The sequence below is a fragment of the Citrus sinensis genome, chromosome 4 (assembly GCF_022201045.2).
Source record: "Citrus sinensis cultivar Valencia sweet orange chromosome 4, DVS_A1.0, whole genome shotgun sequence".
NCBI lineage: Eukaryota > Viridiplantae > Streptophyta > Magnoliopsida > Sapindales > Rutaceae > Citrus > Citrus sinensis.
The window spans coordinates 27,224,384-27,247,980 of record NC_068559.1 but is presented as its reverse complement, the minus strand read 5'-3'; the positions used below and the strand labels follow the sequence as shown (position 1 = coordinate 27,247,980).

Genomic DNA, 23,597 nt, shown 5'->3' with positions numbered 1-23,597 from the left:
CACAAGTTAGGTTCCGCACAAAATTGCAATTATTTAATTTATTTTGCTCTTCATTGGCCATATGGAGCCTCCCTTCGAAATATTAACGTCTTCGCATCTGTCAATCAGTCTCGAATGTCATAATATCATATTCCATTTTGGGTGCTGCTAAGTTATATTAGCTGTAACTCATGGCTTACCTAAAACTAATTTTCCACAACCCCTGAATTGTTAGAGTAGTTACAATTAAAGGTTTAAAGAAACTAGTTTTTGAGTGGTTGTATGTTACAGCGAATGTAGCATAATAAGGTCCTTAGAATTTTCTAGCGAAAGAAAATAAAAGTTGACTAGACTGTGGTGCTTTGACAATTTGACATTTGGTGGTCAAATTGCTGCCGTATGTTAGTAGCATTTTTGTTGTGGAGTCGGAGCTAGCTAAGTTTCATAATCTGTAACTTACAGACACACCTTTAGTACCTAGCTTTAATTCCAAATGCGGACAAGGCTACGTTGCAGACTTTGTATTTAACAGCTCAGTGCAAACTGGCCTTGTATCAGCTGAGTTCCAACAGCTTTTCCTCTCTCCTGCAACGCGTGGATGCTCCCTATTTGCTATGTTACATACAGAGTCTGTAACATAGCAAGCTCCACCAAATGCATGTTCTTCCTCTCTCCTGTAGGGCACGTGCAATCATCCCATTTGATGTGTAAGTAACATAATCTGTAATGTATTAAGCTCCATTCGAGGCGACAGTGTTATTTCGTGTGGCTGATATTATTGCTAACTGGACCATTAAGAATCAATGAGGTTATCTTGCGATTTTGCCATTTGAATTGTAGCTCAGGCGATTAGGTGGCTAGCATGGTTCATTGGTTTGATTAATTGCCACCGGTCTTGCTTAGTTTGGAGGTTTGAACTTTTGAGTGAAGGATCAAGGGAAAGATTGCATATTAACATTGGCCCCTGTGCATTTATCAGTTGACGAATGACCAGTTAACAGAAACTATATTATTTTTCAAATTCCGTTTTTTTTTCATATTTAGATCTAGAGATATATACTGCACATACATAGTCAAAATTTATAATGTTATAATTTTTATGAAAGACTTTTCTTTTCTTTTTTAATGAGAGAAACTCAAATTAATTATTATATGAATATTATTATTTTCTCACGTAATTTTTTTCTGTTATTTTCTCACCTAATTTTTTTGGCAATTTTTTTCATTTAATGTTCCAATTTTTTTCATTTCACTACCAAGCCGTTAGCTTTGTTAAGGCATTTCAAAAAAAAAAATTCTAAGAATTTCAATATATTAAGCAAAAAAAAAGTATTATAATACAATTTCATCGATTGATATCTAAAATAATCAACTGATAAAAGTATTATCTCCTTATGCATAATTAATATTTGTTTCTTTTAAGTTTAGAGAACTAAACAATACTCACATTATTTAAGGGTAATATAGACTTATTATAATTTTCATTAAAAATTATGTTATTTTTAGCTGTTTGATGGTAAAAAAAAAATTAAAAATTAAAACATTGGGTGAGAAAAACTCATTGTAAAAATTTAGGTGACAAAGTGATGGACTAAGATTCTTTCCTGATATACCAATGAGCATTTGGTCCAGTGGGAGAGCCTTTGCACTTAGAATAATGAGTGCAAGGGTTCGAGCCTCCATGAAAGTATTTATGGGGCTTATTTACAATCCTTTCTCAATTATCAAATAATTGAGTGGAGCCAGTCTATTCCTCACGAAAGGTGAGTAGAGTGGACAGCCCTCGAATATTTGAGAGGGTTTAAAGAATTTGGGCAGCGCTTCAGAAGAGTACATGCCACGATGAAGGTCCCAATTGTAGAATCTGTTTGTAAATATTAATTGTAATACCTACAGTCCTGTATAACAGTATTTAAAAAAAAAAATTCTTTCCTGATATGAAGTCTTTTTATTTTTTATAAATCTTGTGTACTTATATTTTAGTGTATGATTAATATTTAGTTATTTAATTATTTTAATTTATTAACCACTAATTACGTTAATAATATTTATTTAGAAAAAAATAAGATTAAGAGAGGATCTGATCCCAAAGTAATATATTAAAAAAATAATATTTCCCATTATTATATAACGGTCTAGGCCACGTTAAAGATAACATCTTCGAAGTTGCTGATATCATTTTTATTTTCCCAATTTTAAAAAGTTTCGTCTTACAAGTAGATGGGCAGAGATCATGGCCCATTCTTTCTGCAGTTGGGGACATAGACCACAGTATCATCCGAGGCATGGAAACCATCTGGTTGATTTAATAGTTGAATGTTAAGTTTCTAGTTATTCAAATCCTGAATAAATGACGAGTCAAATTTCCACCATAGCATTCTCCAGCATTCAGATACACGGTCACTGATTAATCAGAGACTATTTTGATTAGAGAAAAAAGGATAGAAGAAATGGCAAACGAAGTTCCGAGTAATTTCATGGCACGAGATTAACTACGTCGCTTTCCTATGACTTACGGTGAATTGGTGGTATTGCAATACCACGACTAAGCAACCAATTTTTCACCTTCACAGGGGTAACGTTGACTTGGAGATGGACTAAACCATGAGTAAATGCAACATACACCATATGTCAATTTCCCAGCCCATGTAAAATTTGTAAGCTCGCACCATTTTTAACGACTTGAGGCAATAATTACAGAAACATGCCCAATACAAAGACCAAGCAAAACGGACATCATCTGACTCCATATCCGAACAGTTCCCCTCGACCATTGAAGGTGCACTGGTTAATGCTGGATTTTGAAAATGTGTTTACTGAGACAATTATGGACATTTGAAGACAAGAGAGGACTTTGCTATGTGCCCAATGCTATAATGCCCCATGCAAAAAATCATTCATAAATTGGTAAGCTGGCTTACAAAATTTAGGTGTTCCTATTGCTGGCATTGGCTAGGATTCTGCTAATGCCAGCATTCTGCCAAATTGTGAATTGTAGATTTGAACTTGTAGCCAACCCCAACTTGAACATAAGTTGGCTCAGTTGAATGTTTGATCCAAGACCAGACAAAGGTATATGATTCCGGCCGTAGAAAAGATTTCACTTCACCATGTAGGAGTCTATTTTCATAATACCTCTTAAGCAGCAAGATTATTTTATCCAGCTAGCTCACTTATTGGAGGTCGATCCATCACATTAGAGGCATCCACAGCATTCTTTTGCAGCCTTTGATCAACATCAGGCAATTTAGGAATCTGAGCCAATAGGTCAATTGTTCGTCTTAAGAGGCGAGCTAGATCCCCGTCGTCCAGGGCACAATCCATCATCATTTCCCTCCAAGTCAGACCAGAAGCCCAGGCTTCCACCATGCCAGAAAATTGGCTATCCAAACAGCATGGTATCTCTACCCCATGCTTCTCTTGAAGTTCCAAGAATGAGCTTCTATGCTCATCCAAAACGTTAATGACATTGATAACAGTAGTGGAAGGTTCATATATAGAGCTGTTATTCTTCCATAATCGAACTTTGATTCCTTCAGAGACTAAACTTGCACAAACAGCAGCAAGTTGTGCAGGCTTTAAATCTAGCAAGATTTTGTTTCTAAGAACCATTGCGAGCCAGAGTTCATTTTCTCCTCGAATTGCAGCTGCAGTTTCACCCAATGGAAAAATTACTTGTGTGTTAATATCCAATGCCCTAGTTTCATGTATGACATTGCTAATCCTCAAAAACTCTTTCCAACCAGATGGTTCAATTTGCTCTATTCTTTTGGTCAAACGTTTTGATCTAGCCTTCAAACGTTTGATCTTTTCCTCAGTAAACTTGACTGTGTCTACAATTTTCTTGTATTCTTTGAAGCCTTCTGTACGTGCTATCGTTTTCTTTAAACGCGCTACTTTTGTTCGTTGTTTCTTGTAATTTTCTACAGCATCATGGTATTCAAATGACATGTGCAACACCTCATCACTTTCAGAAAGACTACTTAAAACTGGCACATTTAAACTCCACGACCATGTTTCTAGAGATCCTTCCATACACCATAAACCACCAAATTCAGAATCAGCAAGCTTTTCCCACAGCATTTCCCCCTTATCCAGAAGGAGACTCATTGTTTCCCGTGGCAAAGCATCTCCTTGAGCTAAAGCCACATTAGGGAAGCCTATCCTATATACAGTTTTGATCCACTTTTCTGTAAATGTGTACCAAGTATTATCTGAACCAAGAGCCACATAGTAAGATGGTTTGACATCTTGAGTATCATAGTCATCCCCATTTGACTGAGCTAATCTATTTAGTGCAAAAGAATCATTGATTGAGGCCATGTTCTTAAGTTTTGAACTATCAAGTGAGTCAAACTTCCCCAAATAAACAGCAGGGACTGAGTGTTCAACTCCTTCGGAATCTTTGTACTGCAAACACAAAAAAGGTAAGTGTCCATTTTCAAAATCCTTTAAAATATCTTTCAGGGCAGAGAATCTCTTCAGTTCCATCCTTCTTCGCAGTTCAGTCCGAAAGCGTTTTTCTGCCTTCAACTCTTCCTGTAGATTGGCCATCTCCTTATATGCCGCCTCCGACAAAAGTCTCCTGCTTTTCCTGTCTATAGCATCATCACTAATTTCTGAAGTCAGCACATCAATCTCTTTCTGTATTTTACAAAGCTCATCTTTCGCTGCAAGCATTACATTGCTCCCAACATAGTTTCCAAAACTCTGCTCCACTAATTTCCTAGCTTCTTCCAAACTTCTACCTGCTTGTAAAGCTTTCATGTCATCAGATTCATTTGATAAATGCATAACTTTTGCACCAGCAAGGAGATTCAGCACCATTCCATAAGAAGCAGTGAATTGTGATACAAGAGGTTCAACTCCAGCAAATAAAAGCTTACAACACTCTTCTGCACCTTCATAAGGGGTCTGAACCAACACCACATGACCCCTATTATCAATGCCTCTGCGTCCAGCACGACCTGCCATTTGAAACAGTTCATTTGATGTTAACTGGATGCGTCCACTAGCAGTCCTTTTGCTGAGAGATGAGAGGACAGCTGTCCTAGCAGGCATGTTAATTCCAGCAGCAAGTGTTTCAGTAGCAAAGACTACCTTAACAAGTCCTCGTTGAAAAAGCTCTTCAATGAATGATTTCCATATAGGAAGACAGCCAGCATGATGTGCTGCAACCCCTTTAAGAAGTCCTTTTATGGCAGGCTCCCTGACAGCATCAGGATACAGAATCCGGAACCTCTTCAAGGCCAGTTCAACTTCGCTCATCTCACATTCATCCAGTAGATTACAATCTTCAAGGTACTGGATGGCTGCATCACATCCTCTCCTGTTAAAAATAAACCAAATTGCTGGTAGCATATCCCTTGACCTGAGGTGCCATAATGTATCAATAACTTGAGGAACCTGAAAATTAAAAATCCATCAATAATTACATCAAATTTTTTATTTGCTCTGAACAGCCTTAAGTCGGCTAAAAAATAACCATAACTGATTGTTCTTATTCAAAAAGAAAACATAGTCCATGATAACCAGAGGATTTATGCAATACATCCAGACCTGTGACCGACGAATTGCATTAATGCTATTCTTGGAAAGTTGATGTTGCCCAAAGCTGGTAACAATATTATTAGAGTTCATGTCAGTATGTTTTCTTGAATTCCTTCGTCTAGAGCCACCATCCTTGTATGGTTTAACTTCCGAGGTAGAAAGTTGTAAATAATTGAGTGAGAGCTTCCTGTTTCAAATTTCACAGGTAAAATAGGGACTTGTTATTTACTACATGTACAACTGCTGTCTTCCTGGGAGATTATTTTAAAAAAAAAAAAAATCAAGGAGAATAAAATAAACTTTGTGATTGCTATCTACTTGAGATGGTAAAATCTCTTGTGTTGAAAATAAAAGGTTTGGGGTTTGAACCCCACTCACATGGGTGAGAAGAGAATTGGGTTCCCATTGAGCTAAATAAAAAACAAATAAAATGAACTATAGAATGACCACATATACCTGTTCATATGTTTTCCCTTTTCATCAAGAAGAGGTAGTAATGCAGTCTTTGTCGAGAAGTACCAAGTCAGCGGAACTGGACGTCTGGATGATGTTATTAACTCAGTTTTACCATGAATCTAGAATATGATATAAGATAAACGAGTTAACAGTCTCAGAAGTCCAGCCAGCCGGTTGCAAAGGTCAGAAACTATAGAAACAGAAAGACATTACCTGACCAATCCAGCCAGCTAGCTCATCTGCATTTGCAACAGTCGCTGACAGGCATATAATTTGAACTTCTTTTGGACAATAAATTATCTGAAAACAATTTAACCTCATAAGAATGTATAAAGCTGATAAAAACAGAGTTATGAATTAAAAATGTACTTACTATCTCCTCCCATACTGTGCCCCGAGATATATCACTTAAATAATGAACTTCATCCAAAACAATCACGTCAACATCAAAAAGACCACTCTCAGAAGAAACCATCCCAACACTGCATGAGAAAACCACTATCCTTAGCTGCATCAATCAACTTAAGTAATTCTTAATAAAAAAACGCAGATATCAGGTAAGGCCTAAGCATAACCCATAATTACTACAGGGAAAATTTTGTTGACCTCCCTTACAGTCGGTCTAGAAAGCACATAGATCTCTTTGGCTTCAAAACTTGTCAAATTGAAGCTTACATAAATCTCCTCCAAAATATCAATTAAACTCAAGAGAGTTTATAATAAACTTATTAGAAACATCCGATGTCTACCTATCCTACAAAAGATGGGACCGAGGGGTCTACATGTAATAAGACAAAACGTTGGTTGAGGGAGGTGGATGAAATTTAACTTTATATAAGTTATCATTCCATTTGTCTACTCAAAATTACTGACGATATATACCTCTGATACAACATGTTGCGCAAAATCTCAGTAGTCATTATTAAAATCTGAGCTTCTCTGTTGATGGCAGAATCTCCAGTGAGAAGACCAACATTATTGTCACCAAACGTCTCCCTGAACGCGGAAATGAATCAAAATCAGTAAACAAAACAGCAATTGTTCCACAAATATAAAAAGTAATTAATTAATTAAGTAATTACCGAAACTCACGAAACTTCTGGTTAGACAATGCCTTAAGAGGTGTTGTATAGAATAAACGACGTTGTTTAGCTACTGTGGCAACTGCCGCAGCTTCAGCAATCAAAGTTTTTCCGCTGCTTGTCGGCGCAGAAACCACCACCGAAGAACCTCTAAAAAATGCTTCAATAGATGATCGCTAAAAAAGGAAAAAGAAACGAAAAAACTCACAACATATAGTCAATTAAGCATGTGAATTCACGTTGACAATTTATTAAAATAGGTAAACGTAAACCTGAAATTTGTCGATACGAAAGTCGTAAATAGAGGCGAGTTCATCGACATCGATCATTTCATTGCCGAATTCTTTAACTTCATTACACAACTTCTCCACTCTCTGCCATTTAAACTCTTCGCGCCAAGACGGCGCCGGGGACGAATCCGAAGAAACTTCGAATTCGTCATCACTTTGTTGAATTTCATCCGAGACCTCGCCAGAAACGTCGTCGTACTCGTCGGCGGCTTCTTCATCGTCGTCGTCGTCGATATCATCGTCGTACTCATCTGCTGCTTCGTCGGCGTCGGTGAGCTTGTGCTCCGTGGGGAAGAATGATTTAGGAGACTTGTAGGAGGCTTGAAATTGAATTGAATTAGATGATAGAAGTGATTTGGGTATGCAAAAGCCAAGGGTACGCGAGAGAGTGTGAAACTGATGAAATGAGAACGGTTTCGTATTGGCGAAGACTGGGAATGTGGTTGAACGCGAGAGGATAGAGTGTGAGTACATGGCGGGAGCGATTTTTGCTGGATAATAGAGAGCCCTCCCGGGTCATCGCCTATCTGTTCATTTTGCTAGTCAGATATTTTAGGAGTTGTTTGATATTGAGATGAGAAAATGTAAGATAAAATTATTAACTTAATTGTGTAAGTTAAAAATACCTAATCGGAATACAAAACATGACATTTGTTGATATCACAGAGCAAATTAGTGCACATGGTTATCATTTGTTTGTTTCACCCAGGTAAGTAGGTAACGGTAACTTCTTTTTCAACTGAAAATAATTTTTTTTTTTTAAATTCCTAAAACCCTGCTCATAAATATTCAAAAGAATTTTTGATATTCAAAGAACTCTTTTCACCGGTACACAAGCTATACAAAACAAACGTGCACTTTTGTTTTGTTTTGCTCATAAATGGTCAAATTTTCTTGGAGGTATTTGTAATAAACATGAATGGCAATTTCCGAGTTCGGCCTTCTCGGTTCAGGACTCGGACATTAAAATGTTGTATCGAATCTGAATTTAAATTTGTTTTTCATGAGTTTAGGTCCGATACAAGTTAAACTTAGAAAATTCGGATTTTTGAATTACAGGTTTTAAACTTGGATTACATTTAAATAAAAAAAAATAAAAAAATAAATACAAACCAAATTCTGAAAAATCAAATACAAATACAAATTCTAAAAATTTTAATGTTTCGAAACAATAAACCATTCACAAATATAAAATTGTAGCATAACATTCACAAAATACAAATCCATGTCTATAATTCAAACTCACGATTCAAGGATTCAGTTCACGAACTTCAAGGATTGGCGTCCGACAAAGCAACGAATGGCAGATACTGATGATATAATGATGACGACCACCACCACTACAACGTCACAACCACGATTGCAATTGGCAAAGGCGGACAAACTGTGGCTAAATGGAGGGTGATGATGATGATGAACATGAACACATCGAAGGTGGCAAAGCGATGACGAGTGACGATAGTGATTTGATGAAGAGAAGAGCTAAAGATAGAGGAAAATGATCATTTGATGAAGAGAAGAGAAGGGTTAACGAGAGAGGAAAAGAATGACAAGCGGCTAAGGTTGTGAAAGTGTGAAATTAAGGCGTCAGCTAATTTTTTTCTATTTATATTAAAAAATAATATTAAAATAAATATATACGGGTCCGGATTTTAGATATGTGAGTTCATTTGATTTTGGACCAAGTTCGGGTCAATAAAATTCAATCCGAATATTGAATTTATTTTAATCTAGTATAGGTTGAGCCCGCCCCATATTATCTAAGTTCATCAGGGTCGTGTTAAAATTACCATCCCAAACAATAAACAAAGGGAAATTGATATATACACCCCCAATATTTGAGAAAATAATCTTGCAGGCCCTCAAATTTTAAAAAATTATCTAATATTCATTTTTAACCATAATACCCTTTAAATATGTTACCTAAAATTTGACTTTAAAATTTTAATAAATACAAATATTATATGAATAATTTAATCTATCTAGTAGTCTAATAATATTAAAATACTTCAACGTTTATATAAATTTAAATATGTAAATTATTATATTATTTTAATGATATGTTTTGTAATTATTGTAGAGTCTTTAAATAAATACTTGCATTGTTTCTGTTTATTATAAATTTTACTTTAATATAATAAAATATACATAATAAATTATAAAATGTTAAAATATTTTTAAGTATTGAAATCATTTTAAAACATATAGATTATTATATTGATTTTAATATTATATATTTATTTATTATAAAATATTAGAGTCAATTTTTTTTGAAATAATAGAGGTAAATTGTTTTACAATCAAAAGAGGATCTTATTGTCCTTTTTTTGAAAATTACGAGCTTTTGATAACTTTTTCCTCCAATTTGTAGAGGTATAGATGTCTTTTTTCCATAAACAATTTTATTTTTCATTGTTCTAATATTCTAATAGTGATATAAGTTTGTCCTCTATTTAATTAACTGTATAGACTTCGCTAATTTTGTTATCCGCTTCATATTTGACATCGGCTTCTTATGTATATGAACTCATGACTATATATGTATATATATAGTTATATATCAATTATAATTTGAATCCAAAACGACTTTTATAATTTAAAATCAATTAAACCAAATTAGCTAATATGCTTTCAAAGTTAACGCAAAATAATTTTACATGATTATTAAAGCTAGGTTGTAATTGTTTAGAAAATAAAACCTTAAGAAAGAAACCATAAGAAGCAAATATATTGATTCTTTAAGAAATAAATCCTAATACATATTTTTTTAATACTATTATATAAGAGAGAGTGTCTATACTCAAATATTTAATAATTAAAGAAGAATTAAAATTAACCCATGATATTTTTACGGAGACTCGACCATTTCTCTTTAACATTATAAATGAAGGCTCTCTATTGGGCCAAAAGCCCATTGGTTAATACACTTTTATTTTACCTGATGTGATGTTTATTGAGGACAGAAGGATGCGATTATCGAATCAACGCATACGGTTTGAAAATAACGTTGCGGTTCGAACCGCCCCGTTGACACATACGGCGGCAACAAATTCGCCAGCCCAGTCAGACAAAACATAATTCACTTACCCTTCTCTTCTCAGCCTCTCCATCTCCATCTCGACAAAACCCCGCCCCACTTGCAGGAAAATATCAACGACGAGATGGCTCTATCAAAACTCTCCTCCCCGTCGTCTCTCTCCACGAATATCCTCAAACCCCTAACCAACTCCTTTCTCCTCCACCGTCCGATCTCCACCGACACCACACCCCTAACAATTGAAACATCCGTACCTTTCACGTCTCACCAATGCGAAGCGCCTTCACGCTCCGTCGAAACAACTCCAAAAGAACTCCTCTCATTCTTCCGCCAGATGGCTACCATGCGACGGATGGAGATCGCTGCCGATTCTCTCTACAAGGCAAAACTCGTCCGCGGATTCTGCCACCTGTATGACGGACAAGAAGCGGTGGCCATCGGCATGGAAGCCGGAATTACCAAGAAGGACAGCATCATAACCGCTTATCGTGATCACTGCACGTTCCTTGGTCGCGGTGGGACCCTCTTGGAGGTTTTCTCGGAGCTGATGGGGAGAAAGGACGGTTGTTCTCATGGAAAAGGTGGTTCGATGCATTTTTATAAGAAGGACTCCGGCTTTTACGGAGGCCACGGGATTGTTGGGGCTCAGATTCCTTTAGGCTGTGGATTGGCTTTCGCGCAGAAGTACTCGAAGGATGAAACGGTGACGTTTGCACTGTATGGAGACGGTGCAGCAAACCAGGGCCAGTTGTTCGAGGCTCTCAATATAGCAGCGCTTTGGGATCTGCCGGCGATTTTGGTCTGCGAGAATAATCACTGTAAAGATTAACTGAACTGAATTGAAGTAAATGGAATTTTTCAAATTTTTTTTTTTTTTTAAGTTTTGAGTTATTCTTGTTGCAGATGGAATGGGGACAGCTGAGTGGAGAGCGGCAAAGAGTCCCTCATACTACAAGCGTGGGGATTATGTTCCCGGTTTGAAGGTGAGATTTCTGTTTTTTGAATTATGGTTTAGGATTTTCATTTCCTTGAGTTTTACAATTGATGATTGGAACTGTAATTATGTTCTGTTACTATTGAATTTTTTGGCAATTGATCTTTAATTGACTACTTTGGCATTGTTTGTTAGCATTGTCAGCTGGTTGTTTTTTTTTTCCTTTAGTTGAAATACTGCTTCTGATTTAACTGAGAAATCATTTGTTGTAAATTTTACATCCACTTTTGAATTTTGCAACTTATCTCCATGCGAAAAGGTATTAGCTGTGGCTTGAGGCTATGTCGGTACTCAATAGCTGTAGTTTAGATTTGTTTATAGGGAAACTGTGTCCAGTGGTTTTTATTTTTCTTTTTTTCCTGTTAGTGGCAGAGACATCATTTTGTTTTGCTATTGCAGTAACATTTCAAGACTAGATCTTGTTTCTGTTAAACTTAATGTAACCCCAGGACTTTTATAGCAATTTTCTCTCGAGTGCGCAGATAGAGTTTCAATAGACATAACATGAACTTTTTGATGAATATATTTGTTTATGGGTATGGGTGTGATTGCTAATACACATCTAAAAGATTCTCTCAATTTTTTTAGATGCACAAAGTACTTTGATTACAATGAATTTTTGCCTGCACTTGGAAATTTTGAGTCTAGACTGTTTATAGCTTAATAGTGTTTGTGATTTTTTTGCCCTGTTATAAGGTGGATGGCATGGATGCCCTTGCTGTCAAACAAGCATGCAAGTTTGCTAAGGAGCATGCCTTAAAGAATGGACCTATGGTAAGTCTTACGAACTATTATGATATATAATGGGTTAAGATTCCTTGTGTGGATCACTGTTGATCTCAGTTGGTTGTTACCTAATCATTCATTTACTTCAACTCTCTGAATGAAGCATCGGACTCCTCTTGACTCCTCTTGTCCTTGTTTGCTACTCCTTTCCTCATGCAAGTAGCTCTTTTCAGGCAAATATATCATGTTTCATCATCCGCTGTTTTTTTTTCTTTTGTTACTTTCTCTATCCTCTGAATGATAGCGATGTGATTCTTTTGTAAATAACCATGGCATTTACGTTAAATTATATTGCAATTTAGCCTGAGTGGATTATTTCTATAAATTTAGGAATGAAAATAGAAACTAATTATTTTCTAGTAATTCCCAATCTCGTAACTATTCAGATTTGGTCCAATGAATCCTGGTTATCAAATCTGATGAAAGTGGTGTTATATTTATAAGATTTGCTGTTTTATTATGGCTTGAAGACCTTTGGACTGAACTTGATGTAAGGGCATATGCAGCCAAATTTGTCAGGATTTAGCCCAAGCATGGGTGATGCTACATTCAATAGATTCGTTTTATTTTCATGCGATATGAAATATATTCAAGTCAGAAAGAAGTATAGATGTGGTTGGCAGTGCAAAGTAATCAAAATATTTTTTGGAGATTTCAACACCTTGAGTCTTTGCTTTTGCTTGATTCCGGTGGGGTTCAACTTGACAAGATGTTCACTTTATGAAGTTTGGTTATGTATCGGGGATGGGCACAGTTGAGCCACGTTACAATAGGTGCCTGCCAGATACCTTGGTGCATGGAAAATATTCTAACCCAAAAAGTACAACTCGGCTTTGATTGGGAATGGGCTATGAGATTTTTTTTTTTGAATTTTCCATTCATTGCAAGTCAGACATATAAGTCTGATATACATAATATATGTCATATCTGGATTAATTAGGAATCACCTGCGAGATGCATAATATATGTCATATTTAGAGTAACCAAGAATCTATGAGAAACATGCTATCTTTTAGAAGTTAAATTGAAGGATGTTTAATTTTATGGAAAATCTAAGATGTAAATAACATGTTTGCATCCTGAAGTAAAATTGATAGTTTCTTGTTTTAAGAACTCATGCTACGTTGATTGATTTTAACTTCCAAAAGCAGTAAATTTTGTTTTAGGACCTATATCTGGGGTAGTCTGTAAACTTTTTTTCTATCAGTTTTTGTTCATGCTTTTCAATTATTCTGGTCACTTTCAAAGTAACCCAAAAAATAATAGTTACTTGCAGACTTGAAAAGAAGTTAAGCTTTGTATGATGCTCAAATAAAATTATATTCTACTTTATGTTTTGAGCATTGTGATTGTTTCCTGGTGTTGTTTGCTCTGTTTCTTCTCCTGCATTGCTAATGGTTAGGGACCATGTAATGATGTAAAATTTGCGTATATACTGGGTTCTAGATGAAAATTGCTATTTCTGATTCCTGTTTGATTTTTTTCTCCTTTTTTCATTCTATATGAAATTGATATATGTAATTTTTTAAAAAATTTTCGATACTTCCGTCCAGATACTTGAAATGGACACATACAGGTATCATGGTCACTCCATGTCTGACCCTGGAAGCACCTACCGTACTCGTGATGAGATCAGTGGTGTGAGACAGGTTAAACATGCTTGACATTTCATTTTGAAAAGACAATTCTTTTTCAATTTAGAGCTTTCCATATTCTGACTTTGTTTTTGGTTGGAGGGTGTTTAGGAGCGTGATCCAATTGAAAGAATAAGAAAGTTAATATTAGCCCATGACCTAGCGACAGAGAAAGAGCTAAAGGTATTTATTCAACTTGTATATGCATAAAATATTGTATGTACTGGGGATCTTATAATCTGTATTCTGTCTAATGTTATTTTTTGTTCTCCAGTCTGTCTCAGATTTGTGCCTTTGAAGGAATCCTCATTATTCCTCAATCTGAATGAAATTAGAAACCTAATCCTCTGGTTATGGAATATGCGTGAAAACTGAATTTGTGCATTTCTTGTTCTTTTTCAGGACATTGAGAAGGAAGTAAGAAAAGAAGTAGATGATGCCATTGCCAAAGCCAAGGTAAGAAGCATTTATGCAGAAGAGAGATCTCTGCTGTTCAGGGTTTTGAATTCAGCAATATATCTTTGATTTTCTTCATTAATTTCCCATAGGAAGGAAGGCAATGAGACGCTCAGATAAAGCTTTGAAGCTTATGAAAATTCTTCACAACCTTTTTCCCATTCACTTAAGGATTGCCTATATATATAGGCTATTGATTCTCATAACTTTTTAGGAACAAGGAATACGATTCTCAAATGGGAAACAACCTGTTTGTTTGGCACAGAGTGAATGAACCACACATGAAAACTTATAAGTCAGCTAAACCAAAAATAAGAGGCTTTGGCATTCCCATGGCTTATTCCAGCAACTTTGAAATTACGGATTTACTCTTGAATCCTTGAACTTCAGAGCTTTAAAAAAATTGAAAGTACAAAAGTACAAAAGGAACAAAAAATTTTTTTAAAAAAGTTTCAAATGACTCCAAAGACCAGGGAGGATTCCAAGTAATAACATTGATCACTAAATTGTGTCCTTGCTTGGTATAAAAATAACAGACATTGTTCTCATTTCTGAAGCTGTTATTTGTTTCACATATTTTCAGGAGAGTCCCATGCCAGAGCCTTCTGAACTCTTCACAAATGTGTATGTGAAAGGTTATGGAGTTGAGGTAATAGTCAATACCTTGTACCAGTATATTGGTTTTTTCTTTGCTTCTTAATCCATGATCTTTTTTTTGGTTTCTTGTGGAAATGTTGATAAGAAACTTCCATTCATAGTTAGTACATGATAATTTGGCAGCCCCCCCCCCCCGAAAAAAAAATAGATTTACTTTCTACCAGATAAATAGTTCTTGTCAATGTTATGGGCACTGGAATAAATACTTTGTAGCTTATGGATATCTTGAATTGAAAAGAGACACTTAAAAGCAGTGATTAATTTAGTGCTGGTTTAATATTGTGACACAATCCATACATTCTGTCACCATTCTGTTGACAATTGTCAATCATCTTTTTAGTTGACTTACCTGACTAACTGGCCATCTTTATACAGATTGTCCTAATGTCACATGTTAGGGAATCACTGGCACTGAAATATTGTTGAGATAGTAAAAGTGAATTTGGGAACACTCAGGTCATCATGTGATTCTACATTTTAGACCAACAGATATTCTCAGGTCTTCTATAATATGAATCTTGCATGTTATTATTACCTTTAATGTTGAACATCGTGTACTTTTATAGATATGCAGACATCAATAACTAGATGGATGAATCTGCAGGATGACATCTGATATTATTCATCTAATTGTGTCTGATTTGTTATTTTCAACCGCAGGTATTTGGAGCAGACAGGAAAGAAGTTAGAGGCGTGCTTCCATAAATTTGAACTTGTCTGAAGAGTTTTGAAACTGAGCAAAACCTTACAACCGTAAACCTTGTAAAAAGGTACAAACAAACAAGCAATAAGAATTTGGAGGGAAGATGGTCATCTCTTCCTGGCTATTGATTGTGATTTTCGTCCTCTAGTCGTATAGAATTTTGATTCTTCTCAAATTGTGCGGCAGTGTTACATTTTGGTTGTGTAGTGATTTTTGGGAGCCTACCAATTGATATTTTCCATTATTAATGGAATAAATTGTTCTTGCCTCTGGAATATGTGGATATTCTTTCTTTTAACAAGCGATTGCAAGGAGTTTATAATAAACTCTCCTACAAAATAATTGCCGATCTGGTGGGTTTGTTTGGAGACCTGAGGCTACGGATGGGCGCCTGTTGTCACACAGCTTCCGAACCACACTACTAAGGAATAAGGATTTTGGAATATGCTGGATAAATGTGTCTAGTCCAGCTTTTGCTGTGTTTTATGTGCTCGAATTTATGGTCCACAATGATGTAGCTCGCAATTTGTTTGTGTATGTTTGCTGACTTAAGGGTGAATGCCATTTAAGTTTATTGTTGTTTCCAAAGCTAAGACTTTAAGCGCTCAACGCTGTCATTTGTCGTCTTAAGCCTCATCTTCCATTTCTTGTTTCGTTAACACTTGGTGAGATCCAACTTCTATTGTGAAACGTCAACAATGGACTGCCATGCGGTACTGGAAATCGTACAATATAATATTCGAGAACAAGGAATACTGCTTCGTAAAATAATTCGATATAGAAGTTCTAAACTCCAGAAACCATTGTGAACATAATTTTAGACACACACATACTTGGTTAATTAATCGATATTTTCACTACTGTATTATATTATTATAATTCGATTTTTAAAATGACAAGCTGCATATATTAAAATAAAAAATTAAAAAAAAAGTGACAAGTTGGATTATCCAATAATTTTGACGGTACCATAATCAAATGCGACTCGTGAAAAGCCACACTGCCACAAGACTTGCTTTGTCGCTTTGCTTCACGGGAGATAAGTAAGCATTATGTACCGAAATGAATACTTGATACCTTCGCGTCAAAATTCTAGCCGTTCGATATTCCTTAGATTTTCATCCCGTGGGACCAGCTACAAAGCTGTGCCGTACTTGCAAACCAGTTGGCAGTTGGCCATGTGCTCCGCACCAAACTGTGGGCCTCCCCTCTTACTCAGTTTGATCTTCCGCCTTTTCTATTGCCACGTGGCACAATTGATAAAGTCACATGCGGACAAACGGCACCGTCTTATTGTGGTTTCGCTACCAGCCAGTCAGGCGACCTTTAAACTTTGAAGCATCATTCATCAAAACTCGCAGCCTATCAGACAGCAGAGGATCCTATGTAATACTACTGCCCCCAACATCCCTCAACTACTTTTCCAACTCCCCATCTTCCCAAAATTTTATTATTCAATTTAAGGGTAATTTTTAAAAATCTCCCCTGAGATTTGAGCTTGTTACAAATAGATGGTGAGAATTTATTTATTTATAAAAAATTTTTTACTGTCAGTTAATTTTAACATTGACCGTTAGTTGACTATGCAAAGATAATATTACCCTTAAAATTATTGGCTATTTTACCCTCTTTAAATTATTGATATTTTCTTAAAGTTCCTACAAGAAAGATAAAATTAAAAATTTTAAAAATCCTCTTTAAATTATTGATATTTTCTTAAAGTTTCTATAAAAAAGATAAAATTAAAAACTTAAAAATGAAATAGTTATAATCTTTACCTACGATATTGTAAATCTTTGGAATTGACAAGGATAAAATTATCAAAAAATAAGGTTTGTGCTTTTCGCGCTAACAATTTTAATTTTTTTTTTTAGTTATTTTCGTCTACAAATTGTTGTTAAGAGTAATATTATCTTTGCACAGTCAACTAACGGTCAATGTTAAAGTTAACTGACGGTAGGGGGGTTTTTTACAAATAAATAAATTCTCGCCATCTACTTGTAACAAGTCCAAACTTCAGGAGAGATTTTAAAAAATTACCCTTCAATTTAATTACACAAAATCTGATGGACACCGAAAAAAACCGAAAATTTTTACCTGTCTTCCGCCCACACGTGCAGTTAATTTATCCAATATGAATTGATATTACTGCTCTATAACATCCTGACCGTCGGACTATTGTTAATTATCTTGCATGTAAGAAAACTAACAGACATTCCTAATTGGTGATTTTAGTTCTATTGCGTACGGCAGAGGGTGTCATAATCTTGTTCTCTCTTTTTGCCAAACTGGAATTAGAAAATATTTTGGTTTTTCAGTTTTTTAAGTACGGGAAGCCACGTTATGACAGAATTAAACATATTCATAACGAGGCAATCTTGTTGGAACTTTAAAAGGCATCACTTGTGCTATAAAGAACATTAATTGCTTATCAAAGTAGGTCTTGAAGAAATTAACTATATTTGTAATGGCGTATTATTATTATTATTTTTTTCCCTTTTTTGTTTTTTTTTTTTAAATGACAAGTTGGTTGGTTCGCACACTACAGGGAATCTCCTTCCTACCAATATAGAAACAAACTGTTAGTTCACTTGGCTCTTTTTTAAATCAATTCTCTCCACCTTACATTACCTGTTCATTAAAAGTAAGCAAAAAAAGAAAGGTCACGCACCAACCCAAGTGCGAAAGTACCCAACTTCTGTATTTTCTTTTTAACAAAATTTAGATCAACCAACGTTATAGTACCGAGATTTTGTTAAGTAAAAAGGAAAAATTAAGGGAAAAAAAAAAAAGAAGTTGCAGCTTATTGGACGGGGCATCGTTTACTCGTTTTACATTTTCCAGGTCGTTGTTCTATGAACGAATCAAAACCTGCCCTGGTGCACAACAGAATCACTGCCTCTTGACACGTATGAACGTGACAACGAAAAGTGATTTGACAGTTTTTTTTTTTTTCTTTGATAGAGAAAAGTGATTACAATTGAAATACGTGTTAGGTTGGACGAAAATGATACAAAACCGAAACATTTTTTCAAGAACTTACTACAAATCATTGTTCGTGAGGCGGAAAGTCTACTACTCCCTTCATACAATCATACTTCAACCAAACACAGGCTAATTCTAAATCTTCACGCGCACTCAACTTACAATTCTCTTTAATTTCTCAAAACAAAGTCAATTTATCTTTCCAAAAAAAAAAAAATCAAAGTGTAAAATCAAAAGACATAGTCTAATTTATTCAAATAATTGCAATGAATTAACGGAGTGTTTTCTGTTCAAGTATAATTTCAATTAAAAATCTATTAATATTTATAATTAAGGATATATTAAGATTAATTTTAATAAATCTATTACGATACAACCTAAGTTTTTATTTTCATATTTTAATAATGGCCATTGATTTCTATAAATAACTAATATGCGAGTGTGAAGTGCGGTGGCTTTCATCGAATTGTACATTTTTGTGTTGCTCTTTAAATGGTGAATATTTTTTACACGAGTATTACTATTTGAACAATAATAAGATAACAAAAAGACAAAAATATAAGTGCTATCATTGCTGCAGTAATATTGTAATATATATAAAATAACAGCATTCATCATATTACAATACTACCATTTCTGTCTTTCTAAAATTTTACCAATGTTCCAATAACAAATTTATTTCCTTCCTCCACTGGATAATTTATGAAACCGAAAAAATCTTTCTACAATTTAGGGGAGACTGGAGAGAGAAACATTTTCCTTAAAAAAACAGAAGGGGGGGGGGATTTGTGGAGTAATAGTGCAAGTCTTAAGCGGCGGTATGCAGAAGAAATAATACGGCGCCGTGGCAGCATGAAGGTACCAACCAAAGAGGAAACAAAAGCACATTCGGAAGCACGTGATCACGTTGGCGAAGAACCCCCGATTAGCCAATCAATGATAGAGCTGTCGGTCCTGACAGACTGATCTCAGCTATCAACATCAGTGATCAGTATCAAAGAATTGGCATCACCAGCTGGCTACATTTGAGGCACAGCTGGCAGTGCATAATTGGGGGCAAAGAATATGAGCAGAATGGGGAAAGTGCTTACTGATAACCTCACCATCTTCGTCGCTTTCCATTGTGCGAACTGGCATTGCACTATTGGCTTCAAGGTATCATTATTTTTCCTCTTTCAAAGCGTGGTCTTTTCTTTTTTATCCACTGTGCTAATCAATGCATATCCATATTTAGTGCCTTATTTAACTTCTGTAGACAATCAAAGTCATTAAATCCAACTGTCAAAAACCAAAATTGACTAATTTGAGACGGCATTTGAAGAGTTTCATTTATGACGACGACATTAATTATAATAAATTGTCCAATTTTTTTAAAAAGGAATCAAATCAAATGGACATTTTTATTATTTACTTCCTTAATAAAAATTTCGTTCTAAACAAAATTGATTCTTAGAAACTACATCCAAAATAAACTGCTGAGATTATCCCTATCCTTGTTTTTTTGAAGTCCATAAGACCTCGTATTAATTCAAAGAAATATCGTGAAAATTCACCTAAAAACTAACATAATAAAGACAAGAGAAATAATTTGTTAAGGAAAAGAATCATAGAGAAATCCAACACAATCCAATTCCAATATGATGGAAAAAGAAAATAGCAAAAAAAAAAAAAGCATAAGCATTATTCGTTGACCACAAACACCCAATTTTCCTCCGGTAAATTTACCAAGATTTGGCCATAGAATTTAATATGAGCGGCGCATGAACCCCAAATGGAAAAAAACGAGAAAACGAAATACCAATTGATCCTTCCTTCCTGACGATCATTTTAGAGATTAGTTAAGTACCGCGTAAATACGTTACACATGCTAAATTCAAAAAACTTCCACATTAACAGATACAATTTCTCATCATAGCCAACTCCACGCGCTTCAACAGCGCGTCTTTGCACAGCACTAAAAAATTAAAACTTTATTATTGTTCTTCTTTCCTTCGCCTTCAATTACCCCCAATATATTTAACGAAGCTAATTCCCCAGAGAGAGAGAGAGAGAGAGAGAGAGGCACGCAGTATCTCCTCTTTCTCTGCACCCAAGGCTCAAATTCAAAGCGAAAACAAAACCGCGTATTGCTTGCAAAGCACTTTCAAGAAGAAAGAATTATCAACGCCGTGTTGATTTGTTATCTTTTCATTTTCCAGACCCAACTCACAACCCCTAGAACGATCATTTTCCATTTACTGCTTTGCACTTTCCTTATCAGTACAATGCAAATCACTACTATCCTATAACTCCATTCCCTTTTTCTTTATTCTCTTTCAAGGACCCAAGAATCCGTTTCTTGTTCAGAAAGGAGGGGAAAACAGAAAAAAAAAAATTAAAGAAATAAATGATGGTCGGTTTCCGACAATACGTCGCCGTGTTGCTCGTACTATCCGCACCGTTTTGTCTCGGGATTCGTTCTATACCGTCTCGATCAATCGACGGCGGAGATTTCTTGGGGTTTGACCTGTTCACTGAGGCACCCGACTACCGCAACGGCAGAGGCTGTCCGGTGTCAGCCAATAAGATAACGTCGTCATGTGACCCGTCTTTAGTCCACGTCGCCATGACTCTAGATTCCGAGTACCTGCGTGGCTCCATCGCAGCCGTCCATTCAGCTCTCAAACACGCCTCTTGCCCGGAGAACATCTTCTTCCATTTCATCTCAGCCGAGTTCGACTCTGCTAGCCCCAGAGTCTTGACTCAACTCGTCCGATCCACGTTCCCTTCGCTCAACTTCAAAGTATACATTTTCCGCGAAGACACAGTTATAAACTTGATCTCATCTTCAATTCGCGAAGCCTTAGAGAACCCATTGAACTACGCGAGAAACTACCTCGGCGACATCCTGGATCCTTGCGTTGACCGAGTCATTTACATCGACTCAGACCTCGTTCTCGTCGACGACATTCACAAACTCTGGGACATTACTTTAACGAAGTCCAAAATCATCGGGGCACCCGAATATTGCCACGCAAACTTCACAAAATACTTCACCGACAACTTCTGGTCCGACCCGCTTCTTTCCCGGGTATTCGGGTCGAGGAAACCTTGTTATTTTAACACGGGCGTGATGGTGATGGATTTGGTTAGGTGGCGTGAGGGAAATTACAGAAAAAGAATTGAGAACTGGATGGAAATACAAAGAAGAAAAAGGATTTATGATCTGGGTTCTTTGCCGCCGTTCTTGCTGGTGTTCGCCGGCAATGTGGAGGCGATCGATCACCGGTGGAATCAGCACGGCTTAGGGGGTGATAATGTGAAAGGAAGTTGCCGGTCGTTGCATCCCGGTCCGGTTAGTTTGTTACATTGGAGTGGAAAGGGGAAGCCTTGGGTGAGACTTGATAATAAGCAGCCTTGTCCGCTTGATTACCTTTGGGAGCCGTACGATCTTTTCAAGCATAGTAACAGAATCAAAGATCATCATCAGTCTTCAGTCTTGTTTCCGCCTTCTTCTTCTTCATTGATTGGTTTTTCCAGTTTTTTGTAACAATTCTTTTTTTTTTTTTTTCACTAGCCATATTCTTTGATAGATTTGTACAGATTGGTTAGGGATTGATGATGGGATTTGGGGATTCTTTGTTCATTATTATTCCTTGAATTTTTTACTCTGTGTTCCTGTGTATGGAACAATTTTGATGGATTGATTTCATTGCGTATGTATGAGTTACTCAACATACATGATTAAGGAGAATAATAATAATAATAGACTGCAGTTGTTCTTTGTTGTTCACTTTTTTTAAGTTTTTTTTTTTTAATCTTACTGTAAATTCGTTAACGAGTCAACAGGCGGTGATCAGTTTGAAGATTGATTACAAGATTCAGGCGGTGTAATGATTCGGCGAATTAGGAAGCAAACACATTTTGTCCATCAATGTCTGTATAGCTTAGCTGTGACTGTATCTGTGTCTGTTTGTGTGAACTGGCCAACTCAGGAAATTCACGGGGGCTCTACCAATTGTGCCTTTATTGACAGGTTCGTTGTTTGTATTTTTCAACCACTCTCCCTCTGGACCCCACGAAGTATTGTTTGTTGTGTTGCGTTGGAGAGAATTTACACGTTGATAACTAAAATTGTGTTGGTGGGGCCTGGCCTTTTCCATTAAATAATCCAGATGATATTTGACTTGGCCATCTTCTCTTTACACGTGTCCTGGCATTAGTAAAGTGTCTTTGTCAACTACCCATCTACGCCAAGTCCGTCCTTATGTTTCTAGTTATGTGTCTTGAGGGCTGCTCGACTGGTTCAAAGGCTCATTTTTAGTAAGGCCACAAAAGCATTTCGTTGACAGCCAACCTATGCTTTTGGAGAGATTTTTTTTAAAAAAAAAATTTAAAAAAAAAGAGGAAAAACGATAGGTAATTGCAATTACTTACTACATTACGTATGTATTTTGACTTGATAACTAATATGGGGTCACATGCCTCATGGTGTATAATGTAGACACATAATCCTGGGAACTAGATAATCCTGGAAATGATTATTGGATTTACCCATACAGTTTATGCAACAAATTTTATGCTGTGCCGTCAATTCTCAAGTCAACAATGCCTTTTTTCCGTTGCTGAGATTTTTTTTTTTAAAAGATAAAGGGGTGAGTAAGTTCAAATACATTTTTTACCTCTTTTATCATTTCTAAGAATCAAATCTGAGTTCTAGTAGAGATTACAACTGCACTGCAACCAACCCGACCACGTCCTTAGGGTCCGTTGCTGAGAATTTGTTGTTATTGAAACAGGAGATTGTGGTAATAACACATAATTAATTCATAAGTGGTAGTTAGTGTTTTCTCAAACCTATTTGTACAGTCGTGGCGTTGAAGATATCCGAATTTATACCTTTCCCCTTATAGTTTGTTATCATTGCGTTTCTTGCTCAGGTTAACAAGGGATATGGTGCTTTGATTGCAAGGAACGGGAAAAGCAGCTCCCATGCCAATAGCCAAAAA

General features: G+C 35.9%; 3 protein-coding genes across 3 annotated transcripts; 2 read left to right on the top strand and 1 right to left on the bottom strand.

The window, feature by feature from the left end:
• Nucleotides 1-2,821: 2,821 nt before the first annotated feature.
• On the bottom strand, nt 2,822-7,929 carry LOC102612885 (DExH-box ATP-dependent RNA helicase DExH15 chloroplastic). Its single transcript, XM_015531957.3, has 8 exons — nt 7,340-7,929; nt 7,068-7,243; nt 6,868-6,981; nt 6,359-6,467; nt 6,199-6,285; nt 5,986-6,104; nt 5,539-5,716; nt 2,822-5,385 (listed from the first exon to the last, which is right to left on the bottom strand). The coding sequence occupies exons 1-8, from the start codon at nt 7,829-7,831 to the stop codon at nt 3,136-3,138; spliced, it is 3,525 nt and encodes a 1,174-aa protein (XP_015387443.1). The 5' UTR covers nt 7,832-7,929; the 3' UTR covers nt 2,822-3,135.
• A 2,407-nt stretch (nt 7,930-10,336) lies between these two features.
• LOC102613187 (pyruvate dehydrogenase E1 component subunit alpha, mitochondrial) lies at nt 10,337-16,212 on the top strand. The gene is made up of 8 exons (XM_006483690.4): nt 10,337-11,212; nt 11,298-11,377; nt 12,085-12,162; nt 13,728-13,823; nt 13,920-13,991; nt 14,211-14,264; nt 14,848-14,913; nt 15,582-16,212. Exons 1-8 carry the CDS (start codon nt 10,519-10,521, stop codon nt 15,624-15,626), a joined length of 1,185 nt encoding a protein of 394 aa, XP_006483753.1. The 5' UTR covers nt 10,337-10,518; the 3' UTR covers nt 15,627-16,212.
• A 4,357-nt stretch (nt 16,213-20,569) lies between these two features.
• Nucleotides 20,570-22,381, top strand: LOC102613476 (probable galacturonosyltransferase-like 9). Its single transcript, XM_006483691.4, has one exon. It carries the CDS (start codon nt 20,996-20,998, stop codon nt 22,136-22,138), a length of 1,143 nt encoding a protein of 380 aa, XP_006483754.1. The 5' UTR covers nt 20,570-20,995; the 3' UTR covers nt 22,139-22,381.
• Nucleotides 22,382-23,597: the final 1,216 nt, after the last annotated feature.

Bases quoted from the DNA above. Each gene is read 5' to 3' on its own strand.
- LOC102612885 (XM_015531957.3), bottom strand. From the start codon at position 7,831: ATGTACTCACACTCTATCCTCTCGCGTTCAACCACATTCCCAGTCTTC. The intron at 6,982-7,067 runs GTAATTACTTAA...TTCCGCGTTCAG, and splicing joins CAGAAGTTTCGTGAGTTTCG to GGAGACGTTTGGTGACAATA. The intron at 5,717-5,985 runs GTATATGTGGTC...AATTTGAAACAG, and splicing joins AAGGGAAAACATATGAACAG to GAAGCTCTCACTCAATTATT.
- LOC102613187 (XM_006483690.4), top strand. From the start codon at position 10,519: ATGGCTCTATCAAAACTCTCCTCCCCGTCGTCTCTCTCCACGAATATC. The intron at 11,213-11,297 runs GTAAAGATTAAC...TTCTTGTTGCAG, and splicing joins GGTCTGCGAGAATAATCACT to ATGGAATGGGGACAGCTGAG. The intron at 14,914-15,581 runs GTAATAGTCAAT...TTTCAACCGCAG, and splicing joins TGAAAGGTTATGGAGTTGAG to GTATTTGGAGCAGACAGGAA.
- LOC102613476 (XM_006483691.4), top strand. From the start codon at position 20,996: ATGATGGTCGGTTTCCGACAATACGTCGCCGTGTTGCTCGTACTATCC.